The 19,994-nt window shown below is 46.5% G+C and overlaps 4 protein-coding genes across 9 annotated transcripts; 2 read left to right on the top strand and 2 right to left on the bottom strand.

Annotated features, from left to right (window-relative positions):
* The first annotated feature begins 438 nt into the window (after window positions 1-438).
* LOC112875714 (phosphatidylinositol 4-phosphate 5-kinase 1-like) lies at window positions 439-7,743 on the top strand. 6 transcript variants are annotated; one of them, XM_025939664.1, is made up of 11 exons: window positions 439-774; window positions 891-1,382; window positions 1,652-1,782; window positions 1,858-2,695; window positions 3,348-3,515; window positions 4,556-4,721; window positions 4,974-5,084; window positions 5,163-5,350; window positions 5,998-6,137; window positions 6,689-6,854; window positions 7,362-7,743. In XM_025939664.1, the coding sequence occupies exons 2-11, from the start codon at window positions 1,345-1,347 to the stop codon at window positions 7,639-7,641; spliced, it is 2,226 nt and encodes a 741-aa protein (XP_025795449.1). In that variant the 5' UTR covers window positions 439-774; window positions 891-1,344; the 3' UTR covers window positions 7,642-7,743. The 6 variants fall into 6 exon arrangements, with proteins under 6 accessions (XP_025795449.1, XP_025795445.1, XP_025795447.1 ...); XM_025939660.1 differs by having other exon boundaries at window positions 443-774; window positions 891-1,221; window positions 1,294-1,382; window positions 1,652-2,695; XM_025939662.1 differs by having other exon boundaries at window positions 444-774; window positions 891-1,070; window positions 1,294-1,382; window positions 1,652-2,695.
* Window positions 7,744-8,227: 484 nt separating this feature from the next.
* Window positions 8,228-12,712, bottom strand: LOC112875716 (pinin). Its single transcript, XM_025939667.1, has 10 exons — window positions 12,552-12,712; window positions 12,358-12,465; window positions 12,197-12,262; window positions 11,940-12,092; window positions 11,731-11,844; window positions 11,232-11,303; window positions 10,595-10,678; window positions 10,395-10,495; window positions 9,990-10,074; window positions 8,228-8,824 (listed from the first exon to the last, which is right to left on the bottom strand). The coding sequence occupies exons 1-10, from the start codon at window positions 12,624-12,626 to the stop codon at window positions 8,441-8,443; spliced, it is 1,242 nt and encodes a 413-aa protein (XP_025795452.1). The 5' UTR covers window positions 12,627-12,712; the 3' UTR covers window positions 8,228-8,440.
* A 1,992-nt stretch (window positions 12,713-14,704) lies between these two features.
* LOC112875715 (UDP-glycosyltransferase 91B1-like) lies at window positions 14,705-16,401 on the top strand. Its single transcript, XM_025939666.1, has one exon. It carries the CDS (start codon window positions 14,824-14,826, stop codon window positions 16,213-16,215), a length of 1,392 nt encoding a protein of 463 aa, XP_025795451.1. The 5' UTR covers window positions 14,705-14,823; the 3' UTR covers window positions 16,216-16,401.
* A 554-nt stretch (window positions 16,402-16,955) lies between these two features.
* On the bottom strand, window positions 16,956-18,077 carry LOC112875717. Its single transcript, XM_025939668.1, has one exon. The coding sequence runs from the start codon at window positions 17,880-17,882 to the stop codon at window positions 17,313-17,315; it is 570 nt and encodes a 189-aa protein (XP_025795453.1). The 5' UTR covers window positions 17,883-18,077; the 3' UTR covers window positions 16,956-17,312.
* Window positions 18,078-19,994: the final 1,917 nt, after the last annotated feature.

Raw genomic sequence — 19,994 nt, 5'->3', positions numbered from 1 at the left:
CCCCCGCTCACATGGCGCGCACGGGAATCCTCTCGTCCGTGCGCGGGTTCTGCCTCCCGGCTCGCTCCTCCCCGCACCGCCACCGCCCCACGGCCCCCACCCCGCCCCCCGCTGCCGCCGCGACCGCCTACATGCGCGCCCGCCCTTCGCGGTCGCAGTGAAAGCACGGGGAATCCTCCCGTCCGCGCACGGCTCAGTGGCTCACCGCACGCCCGCGCTGCCAACACACACCTGGCAAAGCAGATCGAGCCGAATCGATGCCGCCCGCCTGCCGGCCAGCCAGCCTCTCCCGTCGCTTTCCATGATTGACGCCGCGGCCGCCGCCGAAAGGCCAGAGGGAATTACCCCAGTGCCGGGGCGTTTCGGCGTCCGGCGGCGGAGGGCGGAGGGGAACGGAAACCCTGGGGAGGAAAAGAAAGAAAAATCCCGGGGGGCCCGGGTGGGGGCGTGGCGCGCGCTGGGATTGGTCGGCGCCAGCTCGGCCACTTGCGCGCGCAACGTGGTGGTGGTTCCCGTCCCTCCGCCCCCACCGCACCGTCCCCTTCCCTCCCGCGCCGGGCCCCAGTCGCCTTCGCCCCTGCCTGTCCCCGTCGATCTCCTCTTGTCCCCACCTTTCCCTTCCTCTCTGGCTCTCTCGCCTGTCCTCCCTCCTCTTCTCTTCTTCTCTGCTGTGATCCTTTCCCGGAGGCTGGTCTGGTCGGATGGGGCGTGGCGTCGGCTCCGCGCGATCTCCCTCGGCGGCGATGAGCTCCGGCTGCTGCTGCTGCTTGTGAGGTATGTATGGTGCCTGCTGGACCTGTTCCTGGTTGCGCTCTTTGCTTAGAGATGCTGTCGCCGAGGCGCCCAGTTGCGCTGGAATTCAGGAGTTTTAACCTTCTGCTATGATCCAGCTCCTAGGTTGGGTGGGACTCGAGCAGTTTAGAAGTTCTCAAGCTATGTGATTAAAGTGGCCTTTCAAAAGCATCCTCATGTAGAGTTAGAAATGTGAACTCGGTCGCAAGCTTCTACTGAAGTCTGAAGGGAGACTCTGCACTCGAAAGTCCACGTGCCCTGCTCGCTGAAAATTTTCAGTTCGTGACGACTGTTTTTTATTTGTGTTGTATGAACTATAATATATTTGAAGTTATCTTCATGGTAGTTCAGCGGAGATGTCGGCTGGTAATCTTGTATGAGGGCTGATTCCATAGGAAATCTATCTGGAGCAAATCTTTCTGGGATCAAGTCTGTATTTCCTTTCAGTCAGCGTTTATTTTGAATCCATCGTGAATCACGGCCTTTTCCATCTTGTTTCAGATCTTGCTGAATGATTTTTGCCATTTCTGAGCCAGCCTAGTAAACCTTGGCATGGCCACTGGAGAGACAAGCACGGGGAACATCCAGAGGTGTTCTACTTCTCATTTTCATCATGAAATATGCCCCTTTTGTTTTGTTCTAGTGGAAGGCTCTTCAGTGCTTTTCAGAAAAAAAAAATGTAAAGCTCAATAAAATGACAAGTAGATTTGTGCGCATCCGCTGTTCACTGCTAATTCTCTGCTTTAAATTTTTAATTTTCTTTTCCAATTTAGTTGTTGGAAAGCTTGTAAGCACTACCATTTAGACATTTCAATATAACTAGCTATTGTTGGTAGCCTTATTTTGTCTTTCTGTTTAGGGGGAATACCCTTCCAAATGGTGACATCTATGTTGGCAACTTCGCTGGTTTAGTTCCTCATGGATTTGGAAAGTATATGTGGACAGATGGAACTCTTTATTATGGCAAGTGGGATACAAGCAAGATGACCGGTAGGGGAGTAATTCAATGGCCTTCTGGCGCTTCATATGATGGAGATATCTGTGGAGGTTTCATTGATGGAACAGGCACTTTCAAAGGAGTTGATGGCTCTCTTTATAAAGGTTCGTGGAGGATGAACAAAAAGCATGGAATGGGCACAATGGTTTACGCCAACTCTGATACTTATGAAGGTTTCTGGAATGAGGGTTTGCCAGAGGGATTTGGTAAATATACATGGGCTAATGGTAACACCTACATTGGAAGCTGGAAATCCGGCAAAATGAATGGCAGAGGAGTGATGAAATGGACAAATGGTGATACTCTTGACTGTAATTGGCTTAACGGACTGGCTCATGGGAAAGGTTTTTGCAAATATGCGTCAGGAGCATGTTACGTCGGTACATGGGACAGGGGACTCAAGGATGGCCATGGTATGTTTTATCAACCAGGAAGTAAAATGCCTTGTAACCTTGAAGTGTCTGAGTGTGTAACAGACCATGATGTTTCTAGTGCTTCAAGTTCTGGTAATGAAAATGCCAATAGTGGACTCTTGTTTCTGTTGCAAAAACTTTGCAACACGTGGAGAATACACAGCCTTTTCCATCGACCCAGGCGTATTTCGAATGGCACTGCACCAGTTTTTGATAATTCTGGAAATCACTTGTCAGAAGATTCATCTACTGAACCCTTGACAACTAGTGAGTGTCTCCAAGATAGTGGAGTTGATAAAGTATTAGTCTATGAACGGGAATATGTACAAGGAGTACTTATCTCGGAAAAGCCAAAAGGTCATGATTCCGGAATGCCGGATTGTGGTAAAACACAGGAGCATACCTGGCAAAAACAAGCTGGTGGACCCATGGAGACTATTTACAAAGGCCACAGGAGCTATTACCTAATGCTTAATCTGCAACTCGGCATCAGGTCAGTTCTAAGTTGTACGAATATTTGCAATTCCATCATCTGAGTTCATTTATACCATCCTGTCGAAATGATACTTTTGTGGTGGTTTTATTTTTCGGGTTCACTCCGTATATATCTATTTAGGATGAGATATGCTATTACCACATATGAAAGAACCAACCCATGCATCAGGATTGGGTACCTGTAGCTTTCAGATACAGAACTCATATTTATTTTTGAGCACGGCATTACTTATTCAAGAATGAATAGTGGTTGGTAGTAAAAGGTCGATTGGAAACTTCCAAGTATTTGAGTGGCAATGGAAGGAATCTCTTTTCAAGCATTATTATGATATTGGATAAAATTTATAACTTTCTTATTCTTTTTAGGAAGAAAATCTAGTGGCATCTACATACATAAATAGTTGGCACTTTCATGTTTCCTTGGCATATTTTCCCCCACTGCTCAAACTAATTTAACTCCAGATTTATGTCATATTAATTTTACTCTATTGTTTGTTTGTCCTTGTGATATCTATTTGAGGGTACTGTAGCTATATTACATCCAAAAGATGACTTTTGGTAGCTTAATTTAGCGGTCTCACACACTTCAGTAACTATGTTCCTACTCCCAGTCCTTTCTGTAACTTAAACCCCATACTATTGTTATTCAGGTATACTGTAGGCAAAATCACCCCTGTGCCAGTGCGTGAAGTCCGTTCAAATGATTTTGGACCTCGAGCACGGATAAGAATGTACTTCCCTTGTGAGGGCTCGCAGTATACCCCACCACATTGCTCTGTCAACTTCTTTTGGAAGGATTATTGTCCTATGGTTTTCCGGTATGCCTCTTTTTAGTTTGTTAATTGTATAAGATTCTACTATTTCATGCTGTTCTGTTATTACTTGCTAGTGCTGAATGTAATTTGATATTAAAACTGTGATTCATTCATTTCTAATTAACTATGGAGGTCTACTGCAGTTTTTTTTCTCGAACGCGCAGGAGAACTGCGCATCAATATATTAAGAAGAAGAGGGGGGTGGGGGGGGGGTGGGGGGGGGGGGGGTAAAGAACCCCAAAGTGTTAGATATCAGGGCCTGTAACAGGTCTACTGCAGTTCACCCCTACCTAATTAACTATAGAAGATGGCAAAGAAGCCAATTTGAACAATGGCTGATTTTTTTAATAAGAAGCTATATAATGATTAGGCAGCCTATGTTTTCCCTTTAGAAAAAAGTATATCAATGTGAACTAGAAACTATAAAGAATCTTATAATTACATCTGAGCAGTTTGTCTGATCTAAAGTATGAGTCATGGCACAACTCATAAGAGCATTGCCCAAAGCCTCAAACTGAAGAAAAATGATGTGTGCCATGTTTTTCTGTTTGGAGCATTTTTTTTTCTCTCTTGAACTACTCCATCCTCCACCTTTAATCGTCGATTTCCATCTTGACACCAAGACCAAGGAGGCATTAACTCGCTGTTTTCCATTTACTCTTCGTGATAAAAAATCGTAGTAATCCAATGGGAACTTGCCAGCCATTGGCCCATGACAAACGCATCACGCAGCAATAATGACTTTGAGATGCTCTCTCCTCTGCTTTTGTTTGCATGCGGCCATGCACATGTCCAACTCAAGGAGTCCCATGCTATATGGTGATCAATTTTGGAAGACCCAAATTCCCTTAGGCGCTTATCAAATCTGGATGGAGGGAGTACTTTTTATTGGTTTAAGTATATGAGCTTTATTTGTGTAACGATTGTAGAAACCAATACAGGATCATACTGTAGACAAATTTTCGTCGCTTCAAAACTTTTATGGATTCTTCACATTAATCCATCATTTTTTTGTCGTAGCTAATTGACTCATAAATTTTCAGGAATCTACGAGAAATGTTTCATATTGATGCTGCAGATTACATGATGTCCATTTGCGGTGATGACAGTCTAAAAGAGCTTTCTTCACCCGGGAAAAGTGGCAGTATTTTCTATCTTTCACAGGATGAACGCTTTGTCATTAAAACGTTGAGAAAAACTGAGTTGAAGGTATTGTCGTCAAGGCTATTTATGAGCATGTGTTTTAGTTGTTCTTAATATTTGGATGAGCTGTTGATATTACATAGCCAGGAAAAATTTGTTGCATATAAGATGGTTCTGCTTTTGTGATTCTGATATTAGTAAACATTAAAATTCGTAGGAAACAAGAACAAAACATTGATAGGAAGCAAAAAGCTATTTATGTTGTTGAGCAATAAGATATGCATACTGCAGACTGGTTTGATGTAATACATGCTGCAGATACTGTTGAAGATGCTTCCAAAATATTACAATCATGTCAGAGCTTATGATAATACGCTCATTACAAAATTTTTTGGCGTGCACAGGATTACTCTGAAAGGAGGAAGAAAGGTGCACAATCAAGTCCTTGTTGCATTATTTATGTATAGCATGTATGCATATGTTAACATTATTTATGGTTCTGTACAGGTCCGCTTTGTTGTGATGGGAAATATGTTTTGCACTGAGCTTCGAATCCACCGCAAGTACGACTTGAAGGGTTCTACACAAGGCCGATCAACAAAAAAGCAAAATATAAATGAGAACACAACACTAAAGGATCTTGACCTGTCATATGTTTTCCATGTAGATAAACCATGGCGGGATGCGCTTTTCAGGTAAGCTGCTAATTCTTTCTCTACTTGTTTCCTATATGCCCTAGTCTTCTCCGGTTATTACCTATTTGTATTTCTACTAGTCTTCAGTCTCTAACCTTATTGTTTATGAAATTACTTATACTCCCGCAATGAAAATACAAGAAAGAGATGGTAAGCAAAAAACATAGAAAGTAAGGTACATGTGCTAGATTTTGTACTTTACGCCCAAGATTAGTGCCTACAGAATTGTTTTGTACTATTTCAATATTGACACTGATGTATATATTTTTCCCCTTTGGAAATTGAAGAATGCATACAATGATGAATCTGTACTGTTTGCATATTCGCAAAAAAAAAAAGGAAACCAAACCTGCACCTTCTTTAGCAAAGAAATAGCTCAAAATGGGTCTGTGAATACGTTCCAGGAAGGAGCTTATAATTAGTTCTTGTATTGTTTATGCATGTGTACAAATCTTGGAATGGCATGTCTGTGGTTAAGCTTCACAATTCTGGCTGTTGTATTTGCTCTAGAATCAGTTAGGACTTGAGAATCTATTATTAGTTTGCCATGGAGTCATTGATGTTAAATGTTGAAAATTAATGAATAAATGGTTTATAATCATTAGATTTGGTGGTACCTGCTAAATGCTTCTGCTGACCATTTTCAGGCAAATATCACTTGATTGTATGTTCCTGGAATCCCAGTCTATTATTGATTATAGCATGCTCTTGGGAATCCATTTTAGAGCTCCCTATCACCTGAAGACATCCTCATCACACCAGAACAGCCTCGAAACTGGAATTTCAGGTATAGTGGAATGTGCCCAATCTTAAACACAGCTGAGTTTTTTTTTTTGGGAAAAAATTGCTTTTGCCACAGATCCGGACCCTGTTCTTTAATATGCCCCTTGAGTTTAGCTCCTTTCATTTTTATAGCCTTCTGTGAGATGGTATTTTGTTATAGCCATCACATTCAGTCTAGCCATGTTTAACTGAACAAACATGCCAAAATATTATCATTATAACCATGATATCACCAGAAGCGGCAAAAAGGACCACCCTAGGTATTATTGGATAACGTAAAAAAGGTCTTACTATGGCCAACTCATGCCGTTGCGCAAAAAATGGCCAAAAAAAATGTCAAATATAAATATAGATAATGTAATTGTAAAGGGAGCAAAAATTCCCTTTAGTTATGTTATGTTCCTCTAAAGGTGACCTTTGCATAAACTGGAAGTAGAATCTTTGATTGACGCACCTGTACATTCTAATATATTTTTTGGCATTGAAAAACTGGTTGCTTACCTTCAGCTTTTGACTGATACCTTGGAGTAATAAATTGTTTCTTGCGCTAACCAGATACTGATCTGTTGCAATATGGGGAGAAAAGTTCTTGGAAGGGATTTCTGCTCGTTGCCCATGAGCCAGGTACTACAGTAGGTGGTTCACACATAAGAGGAAGCATGGTTAGGGCATCGGAAGCAGGTTATGAAGAAGTCGATCTTGTTTTGCCTGGGACCGGAAGGTACCTTTTCTTGTACTCTGTAAAAGTTTAGCATAACATTGATGATCCAGCTTGAAACTGAGATGTTGCAATGCGTTACCATAACACATACTATACCAGTGAATTATGTTGTTGCCATAACACATACTATACCAGTGAATTATGTTGTTGTTGTTTTTCTTTCCTCATCCCCCCAAAATAATATTAGGATGTTTCTATTTTCTTGGTTACCATCCTTGAAGTCCTATTAAGGGTTTTCTTTTAGATCCTTAACTTAAAGTGCTATTGGACACTCTGGTTTAAATGTCAAATATGATCAAGTAGTTCTTAGTCTTAACAGAGATGAACTATACATTCTTACTTATATGCATATGAGTTCTACATAGTTATTAGCCCTTTACTTGTATGCATATGAGCTCTACGTAGTTACTAGCCCTTTCCTTATATGCATATGAGTTCTACATAGTTATTAGCCCTAAAAAATGAATTCTGCTCCCAATTGACGCTTACTCTGTAATATGTTTTCAGGTTCCGTGTGCAGTTAGGTGTGAATATGCCAGCTCGAGCTCTGAAAGTGCGCGAGGACATGAATACGGAACTAGAAAACCCAGACAGCATTGAGGAATACGATGTTGTTCTCTACCTTGGTATTATAGACATACTACAGGAGTACAATGTTTCGAAAAGGGTCGAGCATGCGGTCAAATCACTCAAGTTCGACCCCCTTTCAATATCAGCTGTTGATCCGAGTTCATATTCGAAACGATTTGTAAAATTCCTGGAGAGTGTTTTCCCTGAACAAGACTGAGTAGGCAAATAAATAGTAAATAGCATTACTGTTACGCCCATTTTTTCTTGTAAAAAGTCAATATGTCCTCAATTATTCAAAATGGTTCCTGCGCAGCTCCAATGGTCATTTTGGTATTTCTTTGCAGATTTTTGCTTTGCAGGTGCAGGTTGTCAAACAATCGTCAAGCTTCTGTGCGGCAAGAAAACCCACAAATTGATAGCACTGTACATAATCTGTTACGAGAGCATGTTTTAATAGGATAATTTTGGGTACATATTGGATCGTATAAAAAAAGGAGGTAGATTCCCTTGTTTCACACTGTCCCGCGTCGGCATTGCGGTGAAGAGGGACAACTGATTCAGGACAATAGTTGCTACACTTCAGCACGGGGCAGTGAACAACAGACAACCAGCTGGCGGGGGCGATGTTCACCCAATCTAAAAATTGTAGGCAATGTTTCATTCGACGTACCTTAGATCTGCCCCCTTTTTAAGGCCACAGGGCCCAATTCCCTCTCAAAAAAAAAACTCACCGGAAGCCTAGAACACTAACCACGCATATTTCACACGAGATTGAGTGTAGTATAAGAGCTATGTAGAGTGTATTAATAAATGGTAATACAAGGATACGATAACAATAGATATTCTAAGTGTATGGAACAAATGTCAAATAGGGCAAAACAACAATATCACATGAGTAAAGGAACAAGCGAAACTCTAACAGCAATACACCCTACGTACAAGCAGTCCAAACAAGATGTCAACTAAACTGATATCAAAATGCAGACCTCTCAGTGCCTAGCTCGTAACAAGCATGCCTATTGTGCCGCCTCAGGTGCAGTCTCACCACCATCAGTGACAGCTTCTTCGGAAGGCTTGGATGGATCCTCGTTGATCCCATCGTTGATGCCCAGAACTTCTTCCATCAGCTCGTCTTCCGCTGCCATATCCTCTGCATCCTCATCCTCATCATTGCCACCCTCCTCAGGAACTCGCCGAGTCTTAGGACCATGCTCCGCTCTGTGTGTGTCCAGCTCCTTGTCCATCTCTTGCATGTTAGCAGGCCCATTTGCTCTCCGAGCGTTCCGGGCATTCTGGATTCTTTCCAACTGCCTCTCAACATTGGAGAGATATTGCTCCTCAACTTGCTTTTGAAACTGAGTCAGCTCAGCTCTGCGCATAGATTTCCATTCTTCAAATACCTGCAGTGTTTTACATAAGTTAGGTTGGTCCAGAACAATTGATCCAGAAAACAGGAACACATAATTAGAAGTCTGAAACAAATATTCTACATGTCAAACGCGCCTTTCAAATATAAAACCAGTCATAAGACATTTGAGAGCACGTGGGGACAGATCTGAATTCTGATAATATGTGAAAGATGAGTGTGAACATTAAGCACCAATGCACCATACTCAAGGTGTTGCACTCAACAGAGAAGATTATGTAAAACATGTAAAAAAAGGTGGTTTTAGGGATTGCAAGCACATTGTAATATGGCACCAACAAGACTCTTTATCTATAGCATGTGACAGTGTGAATATCCATGTTCTTAACTATGCTGGACTTGACCAAGATATATGACTTTGTAAATGGTAAGTAGTCGAACAGCTTTCAACCAAACATGCTACTCGCAAGCCATCTGGTTCCCTTGAATGTGTAAATGGTGTATTGGAGAACAACAACAAAGTTTCCATGGTCGAATCATGGATTCGTGGTAACATAAAAATAGAGGCACAACAGAAATTTTTTTGTGGACTTTTAGGTGAGTCAACACTTACAATGCAATGATAAGTACATTACTACTAATAAGTAACAAAACAGATATTGGAATCACAACATAGCTTATAATCAAAATGCCCAATATCATAAAGGAAATTAGGCAACAACAGCAAGCTATTAATCCCCAGGACACTAGATTCTCCCAAAAGATCAACGGCTCTCACCAATAAAAACTGATCTTCTAAGCTGCTCTAAACCAAACTTCACGATTCAAAGCTCATTGACTGTTTGATTTTCACCAGGGAACAGCTACATTGCAAACGTGGATTTTGCTAGGTAAGGTTTAATCATCGCGAGTCTAAAATTTCATCAAAGACTGCGCCTCCTGGTCGTTTCCTTCATATCTATAACTCCAATCAGTACGCACAAACAACACAGCAGAAAAATGACAATTTTATATCTATTTATTATTGAATTTATCAGAAGGTATGTGTCTGTAGAATTCCGAATTCCAAGTTAAAACTAAAAAGACGGAGTTAAGTATGGCATCAGCAAATAGTGCACCGTCCATCAGGCACGTTTAATTTTCTGTTATAATACAAGAGCATGCACAATTATGAAGTTCTCAGTTTGAGTAGGATATACCTTTTCCTTATTCTGCTCAATAACAGTAGGATCATCAATGATTGGTTTAGCTGGCATATAGTAAATAGGTGGTTCAGCTTTTGTCCTGCCAAACACAGGGTTAATCAGATAGGAGTCAAACATGGAACAGATACTTTCAATATTATGTAAATAGATACACTAATGGTCATCAAACATTCAAGTCTGCATACAATTAGAACGTATCTTCCCTCAATTTAATTGTCAATATGGACACTTTTGGACCAGAAATAAAAATAACCTGCAGCATGCAGAAAATAACAGATCCATCAAAAAGAAAGTAGAATAACTAAGACAAATATGCAAAACGAGTCAACAGAAGAAAGTAGGGAACCCAATTGCGGATTTAAGTGGAAAGTGAAGAATGATGCAAATCAGTAAAGTTACCTTAAGAAATTGGACAGCTTTTTATGATGCTCAGTCCACTGAATGTACAACAGCTCCAACCTCTTTTCTTCTGCCTTAGCAGCTACACGAGCGCGAAGCATCTAAACAAGACCATCCAAGAATTAAATAATGTCAATTGAAATTTTGTGCAATTATGGCAGATGAATGCATCTCTCATAAAACAATGCATAGAACTTTACCATGTCACGCTTACGCTTCTCTGCAATTTGCTCTCGTTCCTGCTGTCGCAACCTTTCACTTTCCTCACGAACCTTTTGCTCAGCCTATGTTCAAAAAAAAAACTTTCAGCATCCACGCTGAGTTATTATGTATAATAAAACTTAATGGACTTTTAGCTATCCGGAAAAACGTTTATCTCTAAAATAACTAATAATATAGGTGACAAGCATCAAGTTTCAAAAGAACAACTGATTTCCTTGAAAATATAAGAGATAATCTGAATTACGGCTCTCTCTGATGGTTAAAATGAACATGAGGAATTGCTCAATAATTTACCCAAATATGCACAAGCAAAATATCATGGTCCAATTCTTCCATACTATAATAACCATATAAGCAAGCATCTTCTTTGATATTCCATAGACAAATGAATTTAAAAATGCCTGTATGACAATCCATTCTTTTTCTTCAGAAGACAATGCTTGATGCACTCACAAAATTTCACAAGTGAAGGTGCTGTACCCATCAGCACACCAATGCATTATATGCATATACGAAAAGTCACTAGACTGTAGCACTTAGTGCATGGCAGGTGTAACCCCTACTCAAGACCAGTCAATAACTTAGAGAGATAGGCACAGGAGAAATGAGTAAAACCTTTCGCTGCGTCTCTGATCTGCGCAGATAAGCCTCAGAGTTGGATAATTTCTTGTCCTCTTGCTGAAATTTCTGCATTGCAAAAATGAGTAGAATCATGAATCGGATAAACTAAACTTTTCACAAACAGAAATGTACACATCAATAAAGTAGGACAATCAATGGCACACCGAACATTCAAAGACAGATGGCAATCCTAGATATTGTATCAGCTATGCTAGTGGTTAGCTTAAATAAAATAACAATAGCCCAACAACATGTCAGTGCCAATATCCGTAAAATTGGAATAAATCCATATAGTTAACATTGAGCAATTCACTACTTCATTAAACTGATACCTAACTGGCAGGTTCGTTAACATGCTCAAGCTCACACTGGGCAAGCGAAATCTAATCAATTGACTTCTTTTAGGAGTAATAAAAACCAAATCGAAAAGGAATCACATAGTTCTAACTTCTAAGGACTGCAGATTCATCATGATGCATAAGGATTCTTTTACCTCTAATGTACCAACAAGAAGCTGGCCCAACATCCTCTTATTCCTTCTCACCATATTTGGGTCCTCATTCTTGGGAAGCTCCCTTGGAGCTGGCTCTGGAAGGGAATTATAGTCCTGCAATCAAATGATACAACCTAAGACCCAGAAAAAAGACATATAACCCAATGACAAGCAAACCCACAATCAGCTCCCCATTTGCTCATACTCACCACCCTCCTTGGCATCCGCAGGCTCCCATCCCTCCTGAAGTTACCATTGCTAACAGCCCTCCTGTCACCGCCTTCAGCAGCACCTGAACCCTCTTCACGCCCCTCTGCCTCAGCAGCCTTTTCACCTTCCTCGTTAGTTTCAGCGCCATCCACCTAAGTTTATCACGTCAAGCATCGAGACAAAATTTTAACGTGCTCGCAGTTAAACCAAACTAATTACAAACAGAATAGAGATGAAATACAAGGGCAATACGAACCTTAACCACGGCAGATAGCAGCCGCCGCTTCTGCGCAGGTTGGTCTCCCGATTCCGCACCTGGTGCCTTCAATAGAGATATTGGGGAAAAAATGTGTTACGGACAAAAATAGAGACAGTAACGAGAAGGGAAAGGGAAGCAGATGTAGGCGAGAAGCGTACGGGTCTCACGAAGCCGCGGAGCGGGCGGGACCCCCCGGGTCCAGGTCCAGGACCAGGGCCGGCGGCGCCGCGGCGAAGGCCGCGGGGATCGCGAAGGCGTTCGGTGATCTGCGAGGGGAACGAGAACGGGTCAGGGTAGGCGCCCCGGGGAGTACGGAAGCTTCGAGAAGCGCCGGACAGAGAGGGGGGCGTACCTCGCGGTGCTGGCGCTGGAGCTCCTGGAGCTCGCGGCGGATGTCCTCCGCCGTCTTCTCCGTCGCGGCGGCCATCGCCTCGCGGAGAAAGGGTTTGGGTTTGGATGCGCGGGGATAGGGCTCGTGCGCCGGTGTGCGAGGGATGGCTCGCGGTTTGGGTGCCCTAGTCTAGGATGCGGAGGCGGAGCCTTGGTTTCCAGTAGCCTCCGCCGTTGGATGACGCATCGTTCGGCGAGGAGTAACTCGCGTGCCCTGAGCGGTTCGCTCCGGTTCTCGTTCGTCGCGGTCGCCGGTCGGGCCGTGTCTGGTCGGTGGGTGCGGTCGGATTCGGATCAGGTGCACACATCCGGTGCGGTTGGTTTGAGAGAGACGCATCTTGCACGTACCAGGCCCGTCGCCCGGTCCTAAAAAAGTTTATTCAACGAGATCATATCGATATTTTTTAGGCCAAATCACAAAAACATTGCAACTGAACCAGATATATCTGTAGTTTTTTTGTTTAATCGCAAAAACATTTTCTGCGAGTCACCAATCCATACAATAGAAATCACCCCAGACTAACAAGTTCCGTACTCCGATGCACGTTGAACTGTTCTCAAGGACATACTCATTTCTTTTAAGGTAATAAATACTCTCTCCGTTTTCAAATTGTAGATCATTTTAGCAAATTTAGATATATAATTTTTATTATGGATCCAGATACAATATATATCTAAATGTATTGCAAAATTTATGCATCTAGATTTATCAAAACGACCTACATTTTGGAACGGATGGAGTAATTCATTAAAGTAGCTTGTGATTGGAGCTCAACGCTGCAGCCACCACTTCAGTCTCCCACCAACATGGCAATGGTGGGCGTCGTTATCGCTGTCTCCAAGCAGCGAGTATCGCGGGCTGGGTCCAAGTTGCCTCCTAGCAGCGTGCGTCACGCGAGCGCTCAAACCACCTCTTCCAAGCCCATGAAACCCGACCCGACGTACTTGCGGCACGCCCCTCCTGATGCATTGGGAGCGGACCTCTTGTCTGGTCGGCAAGGCCAACCTCCCCCGTGACGGCTAGAGGGTCGGGCGCCCCTGCTATCCTTACAGCCTGGTCTTGCGGTGGGGCCCGCTAGCTCGGTGCCCTGCCTCGCACTACGCCTGATGGCGGGGTGACCTAGTATGAACTATCCGATCGAGCTGACGAAGAGGGGCGCGACTGGCATCCGCGCCGGTCGCGGCGTCATGATGACCTAGCTAATCGGGATGCTCCTGCCGGTCCTCCGATCCGTAGGCGGTGCACCTACCCCGGCTGTCGGCGAGGGCGCGCGCGCGCATGTCTTGTCGAATCCAGTAGAGTTAATGTTGTATCGTGCCTTTCCAGGAGATCTCGAGGTCAAGCTTCTTCGTGGTGCGGGCTCGGGCCTCCCAACCCCCGCGGTGACGTCGTGGGGCGGCAGGACGCCACGTGCCTCAAGCTCAGCCGCTGTTGAGCCGTGTATCGAGCTGGTGCTGGCTGCGCCTTTGCGCTAGTGGGCCGGGCCGCCTGGCAGCTGCTGGCTAATTCCTATTTAGACCTTTAAAAGCCATATTTAACGGTATCCGTGGTACTTAATCCCGTCAGATCACTATGGTGTAATCAAAATTTAATTTGAACAATTAGTTTGCGAAATATAATTTTTCAGTTTTAACATAGGCATAACACGCGCTCCGAGATAGGTCAGCTGCTGCACTGGGAACCTTCTGCGATGCGCGACCACCCACTCACGCGCGCGATGAATAGAACATCCGAGGGATGCCCACCCAACAAAATCTGCATATATACCACAAAACCCCCAACATGTCCTAGAGAAAATCTGGTATGCATAAGTTTAGTTAGATGGTAACAAATCATGACCATGATGTTCTCTTCACGATTCACTGACATTGCTGAGTCCAGAACTATGTCTCTGAGTTGAGTCCATTTTGTCCAACGTGCCGAGTGCCTATTTTTCTTGTAATCAAAGATGCCTCGACTTACCCACAGGATCTAATAATGCGAGAGGATTTGTCAGGATGTGGTTGTGTTTATTCACTAAACAAACATACTATACCCGTATCTAAGTATACGTTGTCATTCCCGCCATACGGGGGAACCGATAGACAATCCATTTCCTTGCCGGTCGGCCTCCATCTTGCCCTGCGCGGCTGCGCCCCTGCTTCTCAAGGCTCTAAGCAAAAGCAGCAGTCGGCTTTGACCTGCAACCCCTGTTCCATCGCTTCCTCCGTCGATCTCCCCTCCCGCTCTCGCAATGGACGGGGCCGATGACTCCGCCATGCACATCGTCATCTTCCCGTGGCTCGCCTTTGGCCACCTGCTCCCCTGCCTCGAGCTCGCCGAGCGCCTGGCCGCGCGCGGCCACCGCGTGTCGTTCATCTCCACGCCACGCAACCTCGCCCGCCTTCCGCCGGTGCGCCCCACGCTGGCGCGCCTCGTCGACCTCGTCGCGCTGCCGCTGCCGCGAGTCGACGGCCTCCCGGACGGCGCCGAGGCCACCAGCGACGTGCCCTACGACAAATTCGAGCTCCACAGGAAGGCCTTCGACGGCCTCGCCGCGCCGTTCGCCGCGTTCCTCGACGCCGCGTGCGCGGCAGTGGATGGCGGCAGGAGGCCCGACTGGGTCGTCGCCGACTTCATCCACCACTGGGTGGCCTCCGCTGCCCAGGAACGCAACGTGCCGTGCGCGATGCTTGTACTTTGCGCTGCAGGCGTCACGGCCTCGGCCGGCCAGCCGGGGGACTCGCACGCGGAGCAACGGCAGGCGATCTGCGAGTCCATGAGCGCGGCGCCAGCGTTCGAGGCGCAGCAGGCCGCGGAGCTTTTCGCGGCGGAGGGCGCCTCGGGGCCGTCCATCATCAGCAGCTTCGTCCAGACACTGACGAGGTCCAGGTTCGTTGCCGTCCGGAGCTGTCCCGAGCTGGAGCCCGACGCGTTCCCGCTCCTGTCGAGGCTCTACGGCAAGCCGGCCGTCCCTCTCGGCCTGCTCCCGCCGCAACCCGCCGGAACGCGCGGCGTTAGCAGGAACACGGAGAACGACGCGACGATGCGGTGGCTGGACGCGCAGCCGGCCAAGTCGGTCCTGTACGTCGCGCTGGGTACGGAGGCGCCGCTGCGGGCCGAGCTGCTCCGCGAGCTGGCGCATGGGCTAGAGCTCGCCGGCACGCGCTTCCTCTGGGCCCTGAGGCCGCCCGCCGGCGCCGAGGAAGACAGCATCATACCCGTCGGGTTCGCGGACCGTACCGGCGAGCGCGGGCTCGTGACGACGCGGTGGGTGCCTCAGGTCAGCGTGCTGGCGCACGGCGCCGTGGGCGCGTTCCTGACGCACTGCGGGTGGGGCTCCGTCGTCGAGGGGCTCCAGTTCGGGCACCCGCTGGTCATGCTGCCCATCTTCGGCGACCAGGGCCCGAACGCGCGGCTCATGGAGGGGCGGCAGGTCGGAGCGCTGGTGCCGAGGAACGAGAAGGACGGGTCGTTCGACCGGGCCGGCGTCGCCGGAGCGGTTCGCGCCGTCGCGGTGGGGGAGGAGGGGAGGGCGTTCGCGACCAACGCGAGGAAGCTGCAGGAGGTCGTGGCGGACAGGGCGTGCCACGAGAGGTGCATCGACGGGTTTATTCAGCACTTGAGATCCTGCTGCAACGAATAAAGAGAATTTTTTTTTGCGCTATGTGTCAGTGACGTGGCGTCACAACTCTCGAGTTTCATGCAGCAACTGGACTTGTTTTTCATGTTAAATCCTGTCCAAATTATCGTCGATTCAATTGTTCAGGCCAAGGTGTTGCTCCACACGTACTGCAACACAATCTCGTCTAACAAATCCGATAGCGTGTGAATTTAGGCCCATCCAAGTCAGGGTTGCAACTTGCAAGGATTGATCCGGTTGCAAAGACCAACGCTACGGTACAGCGGCAGAGCAGCTCCCCTCGGCGAAAGTCTCCTGCATCCTCTCTGAAATAGCGCCGTGAGCTCGAGAGATCAGCTCTGGAGGACGGAGGTGGCGCTGGGACCCGTAGCGCTCCGCGCGTCCACGCCGGCGGCGGCGAACTGAGGCGGAATCGGGGGTGCTTCTTGGTCTCTTGGGCTAGTTAGCTGGCTAGCTGCTTCCTTCAAACCCAATAATTTCGTAAGAATTTTTTTATTTCATAAAAATAATTTCGTAAGAATTTTGCAGCAGCTTGACAACAAAAGAGTTGAATTCATGTAAGAACAAAAATGCAATATCCACGTCATCAACAAGCCAACATGGCACAAGTGGATGATAGCTCACCTTTCTCTCGAGGAGGCTAGTCAAATTGGTAAACGGCGGCACAGGCGTAATTCTGAAGCCTTTTACGGAGGGACTCTTTCGGTCTTTCCTCACTTGTCATTCTCAAGAACACAACAGCATTGGTTTGTAGGTCAACAAAATACTTGACTTCTATTATATGCTAACAGATTGACCACACAGAATGCGCTAGCTGCGTGCAAGAACGATGAAGCTTCCAGCCAGGCATCTTATAGCAACCAAGGTCAACATACAAATTTACAGTGTACCTAACCAGGAACGCATCAGTTTCACTGAGATTTACAGAAACTGGCCTCTTCACGAACCAGGAAAAACTCCGGCGTTCCAAACGGGGCTAAACTAACCTGCATAGAGCTCTAGGACATACCATCGCTAGTAACTTAGTCGTGCGATGCAAAGACGCTGTTTGGTCTTTGATGTGCCCCTGCAGCAACTAGCTTGAGCTCTGAAGCGATCATCTATGACAGCTGAAGACCCTGCAGGGCCTTGCCGCCGCGCCGCCGCTCCCAGAGGCTCGGCGCGTTGTCGTCGTCCGTCGCCGGCCGCCTCACCACCGGCAGCGGCGGGTCAAGCACGAGCGCTGCCGTGGTCGTGGCTGGACCGCGACGGCCACCACGGGAGCTCCCGGGCACGTCCCTGACCTTGGGGCACGCGCGCGACGTCCTCGCGTTCCGCCGCCCGAACAGCCCGAGCACGAGCGTCGCCACCTTGCCGCCGGGTACCGCGCGGTACCCCGAACCCCGCGGCGCCGGGCCGCGCGCGGTCGAGCACCCCCTGCCCGTCCTCCCCTTGACCTGCCCCATGCAGCTGATCCTCGGCGACGCCGGCAGGCCGCCGCCGCGCTCGGCGCCATCCTTGCTCCTCTTCTCGTCCTGCGCCTTCTGCCACACCGCCGGCGACAGGAGAAGCGGCGAGTAGGCGGGCTTCTTACTACCGCCCTCCCTCGGCGCCGGGGCCGGCGGCGTGACCTTGACGAGGAACCACGTCGGCGTCAGAGCCTTGATGTGGTGCTGCTGAATCGTCGCCATGGCCGGAGAGTTCGATCGACGCCGCGCGCGCGCTCCCTCCGTGCTGCTGAGCACTCCGTGTCTCCGTCCACCGGTGCACCCACGACTGGAGCCCGTGCCAGAGGCGAGTACTTATGCGCGCGGAGCGGAACGATTGGGTCTACTTGCCCGCATCACTATTTTTTACGGGAAACCGAGAAGAACACGAGCTACGAGTGGCGAATACGATCGCTAGCCTTTTGTTATTCTTCCAGGTCAAGGTCCTCGCAGCGAGGCAGCGATCACGACTTGAACGGGGACAGCGGCGAGCGTGTCTGGGCCGGTGCGAGTATACTCTTTACTCGGTCGTTAACTTATGTGGAACGGTTGGGGGGTCGCTCTGGCGATAACGATAAAAATTCGAGGGGGCAGTGGACACTGGACTTCCTGCGCACGCGACCTCAGTTCCGCGTACTTCTGCTGCCGGGGGGGTTCCTTTGCATGCGCTAGTCTGATGATTCAGAGCCGGTTGGCATGTGCGTAGAGAGAGCCCCATGGTTATCGATGAATGGACACTGTCCAAGACTGACTTGACCTAGTACTTGTGCAATAACAAAATTAACAACAGCTTTTCAAAAATAAAAAAATTTAACAACCTCGTCTCTGTGTGTCAGAACTGGTTAATACAACGTGGTCGTGTAATAATCTGCCGACTTAGATTTGCTGCACGCATATCTAATTAATTCTACATCGTCTGTTGTATGTTGTACTCTGTTGACCTTGATACAGTGTACCATGAACGTGAAACGCAGGGAGTGGACCGAGTTCCGTACCATGCGTACGTGTCCAAAGGGCACTTGGGCTTCAACTGGACACTGCGTCCCTATTGTGGCGTAACCAAGTGGGCATGTCATCTTCCAAAAATAGTTGCGATTAATAAAGGAGCTATGTTTTAAAAAATAGTTTTTGAGCGTGCCATTTAAAAAACTTACTTAGAAAAAAGCTAACAAGTTCTTGTCTCTTAGCAAGGCTTGATTTCTTCTCTATTTTCAAAACACATTATATGAATGTATATGCCCGTACATCCTACCTGTATGAGCACACACAATAGACTAACTAATATTTATTGAGATTGACGAAATCATAATAAGATTAAGAGCTAATGGCAAGAGGCTGTATCAAATGGCCGAGCATGTTATATATTTTAATCTGCCATATAGTATTCTCTCGGAGTCTCAGTGATTTTCCTTATTAACGAGGCCGAATGGGATGTGAGGATGTCCACCTTGGAGTTAAGGCTGTCAGATGAGCTACTAGCGGACGCAGCTAGAAACCAAAACCTTGGTCGTGTTAGCCGTTAACTCCACTAAAATTGTAGTAGGAACGATTTTTTTTTTTATAATTAGTAGGAACGAATTGAATGGGGTCACCGTGTGCTTGCCTGGAGGTGGAGCCCTGTAGTCCTTGTTCAGTGGCTGGCAGCGGCGATGGAAGTCACGGGACACGGGGGAGGTGAATGGGTGATGCCGTGATGGTCCGATCATCCGATGGATACGGCGCTGAGAGAAAGAATCTTGCACTTAGCAAACGAGGATGAAAAAGGATCGACGTTAACTAAAGTGTGAAGCAAGGTACATGAGAAGTGGTAGATATAAAGATCTTATTGTCATGAATTATATGTTAGGAAATATTATATAATAAATTAAGATTCGAAGTTTCTTCTTGAAGATGGGACCAAAATTTTCCAACAGGGCAAAAGAATTGTACTATTAAACACTTAACCCCAACATTATGTGTTGAAATAGAAGTGTGTAAATATGAAAGATGTCAAAGTTACTGCTATTAAAAATGGTGCTTAGAGGCTATTATTGAATAGCATCAGGTACGCACTTGGTCGGATGAAATAAATTTACATGTGCGCAATGAAAGGGTGGATAGAAATTTCAAAAGAGAACCAGTGCATTTTTATATTAGTGTAGACGCTACCACTGGTACGACGACAATTATGCGTGATAGTCTTTAACTCTGCTTATTAGTCAAATATTCTTCTTGTTTTCGACCAGTACCCTATCTTCTTATCTAATGAACACAGCACACTGAGAGTCTGTGACACTGATCTGTGCGATCAATCCAGCTAGAGCTCTCGGATCCCCA

Source organism: Panicum hallii, chromosome 9, assembly GCF_002211085.1.
Source record: "Panicum hallii strain FIL2 chromosome 9, PHallii_v3.1, whole genome shotgun sequence".
NCBI lineage: Eukaryota > Viridiplantae > Streptophyta > Magnoliopsida > Poales > Poaceae > Panicum > Panicum hallii.
This window is presented reverse-complemented; position numbering and strand designations above follow the sequence as displayed.

Bases quoted from the DNA above. Each gene is read 5' to 3' on its own strand.
- LOC112875714 (XM_025939660.1), top strand. From the start codon at position 1,345: ATGGCCACTGGAGAGACAAGCACGGGGAACATCCAGAG. The intron at 3,516-4,555 runs GTATGCCTCTTT...ATAAATTTTCAG, and splicing joins TATTGTCCTATGGTTTTCCG to GAATCTACGAGAAATGTTTC. The intron at 5,085-5,162 runs GTGCACAATCAA...GGTTCTGTACAG, and splicing joins CTCTGAAAGGAGGAAGAAAG to GTCCGCTTTGTTGTGATGGG.
- LOC112875716 (XM_025939667.1), bottom strand. From the start codon at position 12,626: ATGGCCGCCGCGACGGAGAAGACGGCGGAGGACATCCGCCGCGAGCTC. The intron at 11,845-11,939 runs GTGAGTATGAGC...ATTTGATTGCAG, and splicing joins TGCGGATGCCAAGGAGGGTG to GACTATAATTCCCTTCCAGA. The intron at 10,075-10,394 runs GTAACTTTACTG...TGTGTTTGGCAG, and splicing joins AAGCTGTCCAATTTCTTAAG to GACAAAAGCTGAACCACCTA.
- LOC112875715 (XM_025939666.1), top strand. From the start codon at position 14,824: ATGGACGGGGCCGATGACTCCGCCATGCACATCGTCATCTTCCCGTGG.
- LOC112875717 (XM_025939668.1), bottom strand. From the start codon at position 17,882: ATGGCGACGATTCAGCAGCACCACATCAAGGCTCTGACGCCGACGTGG.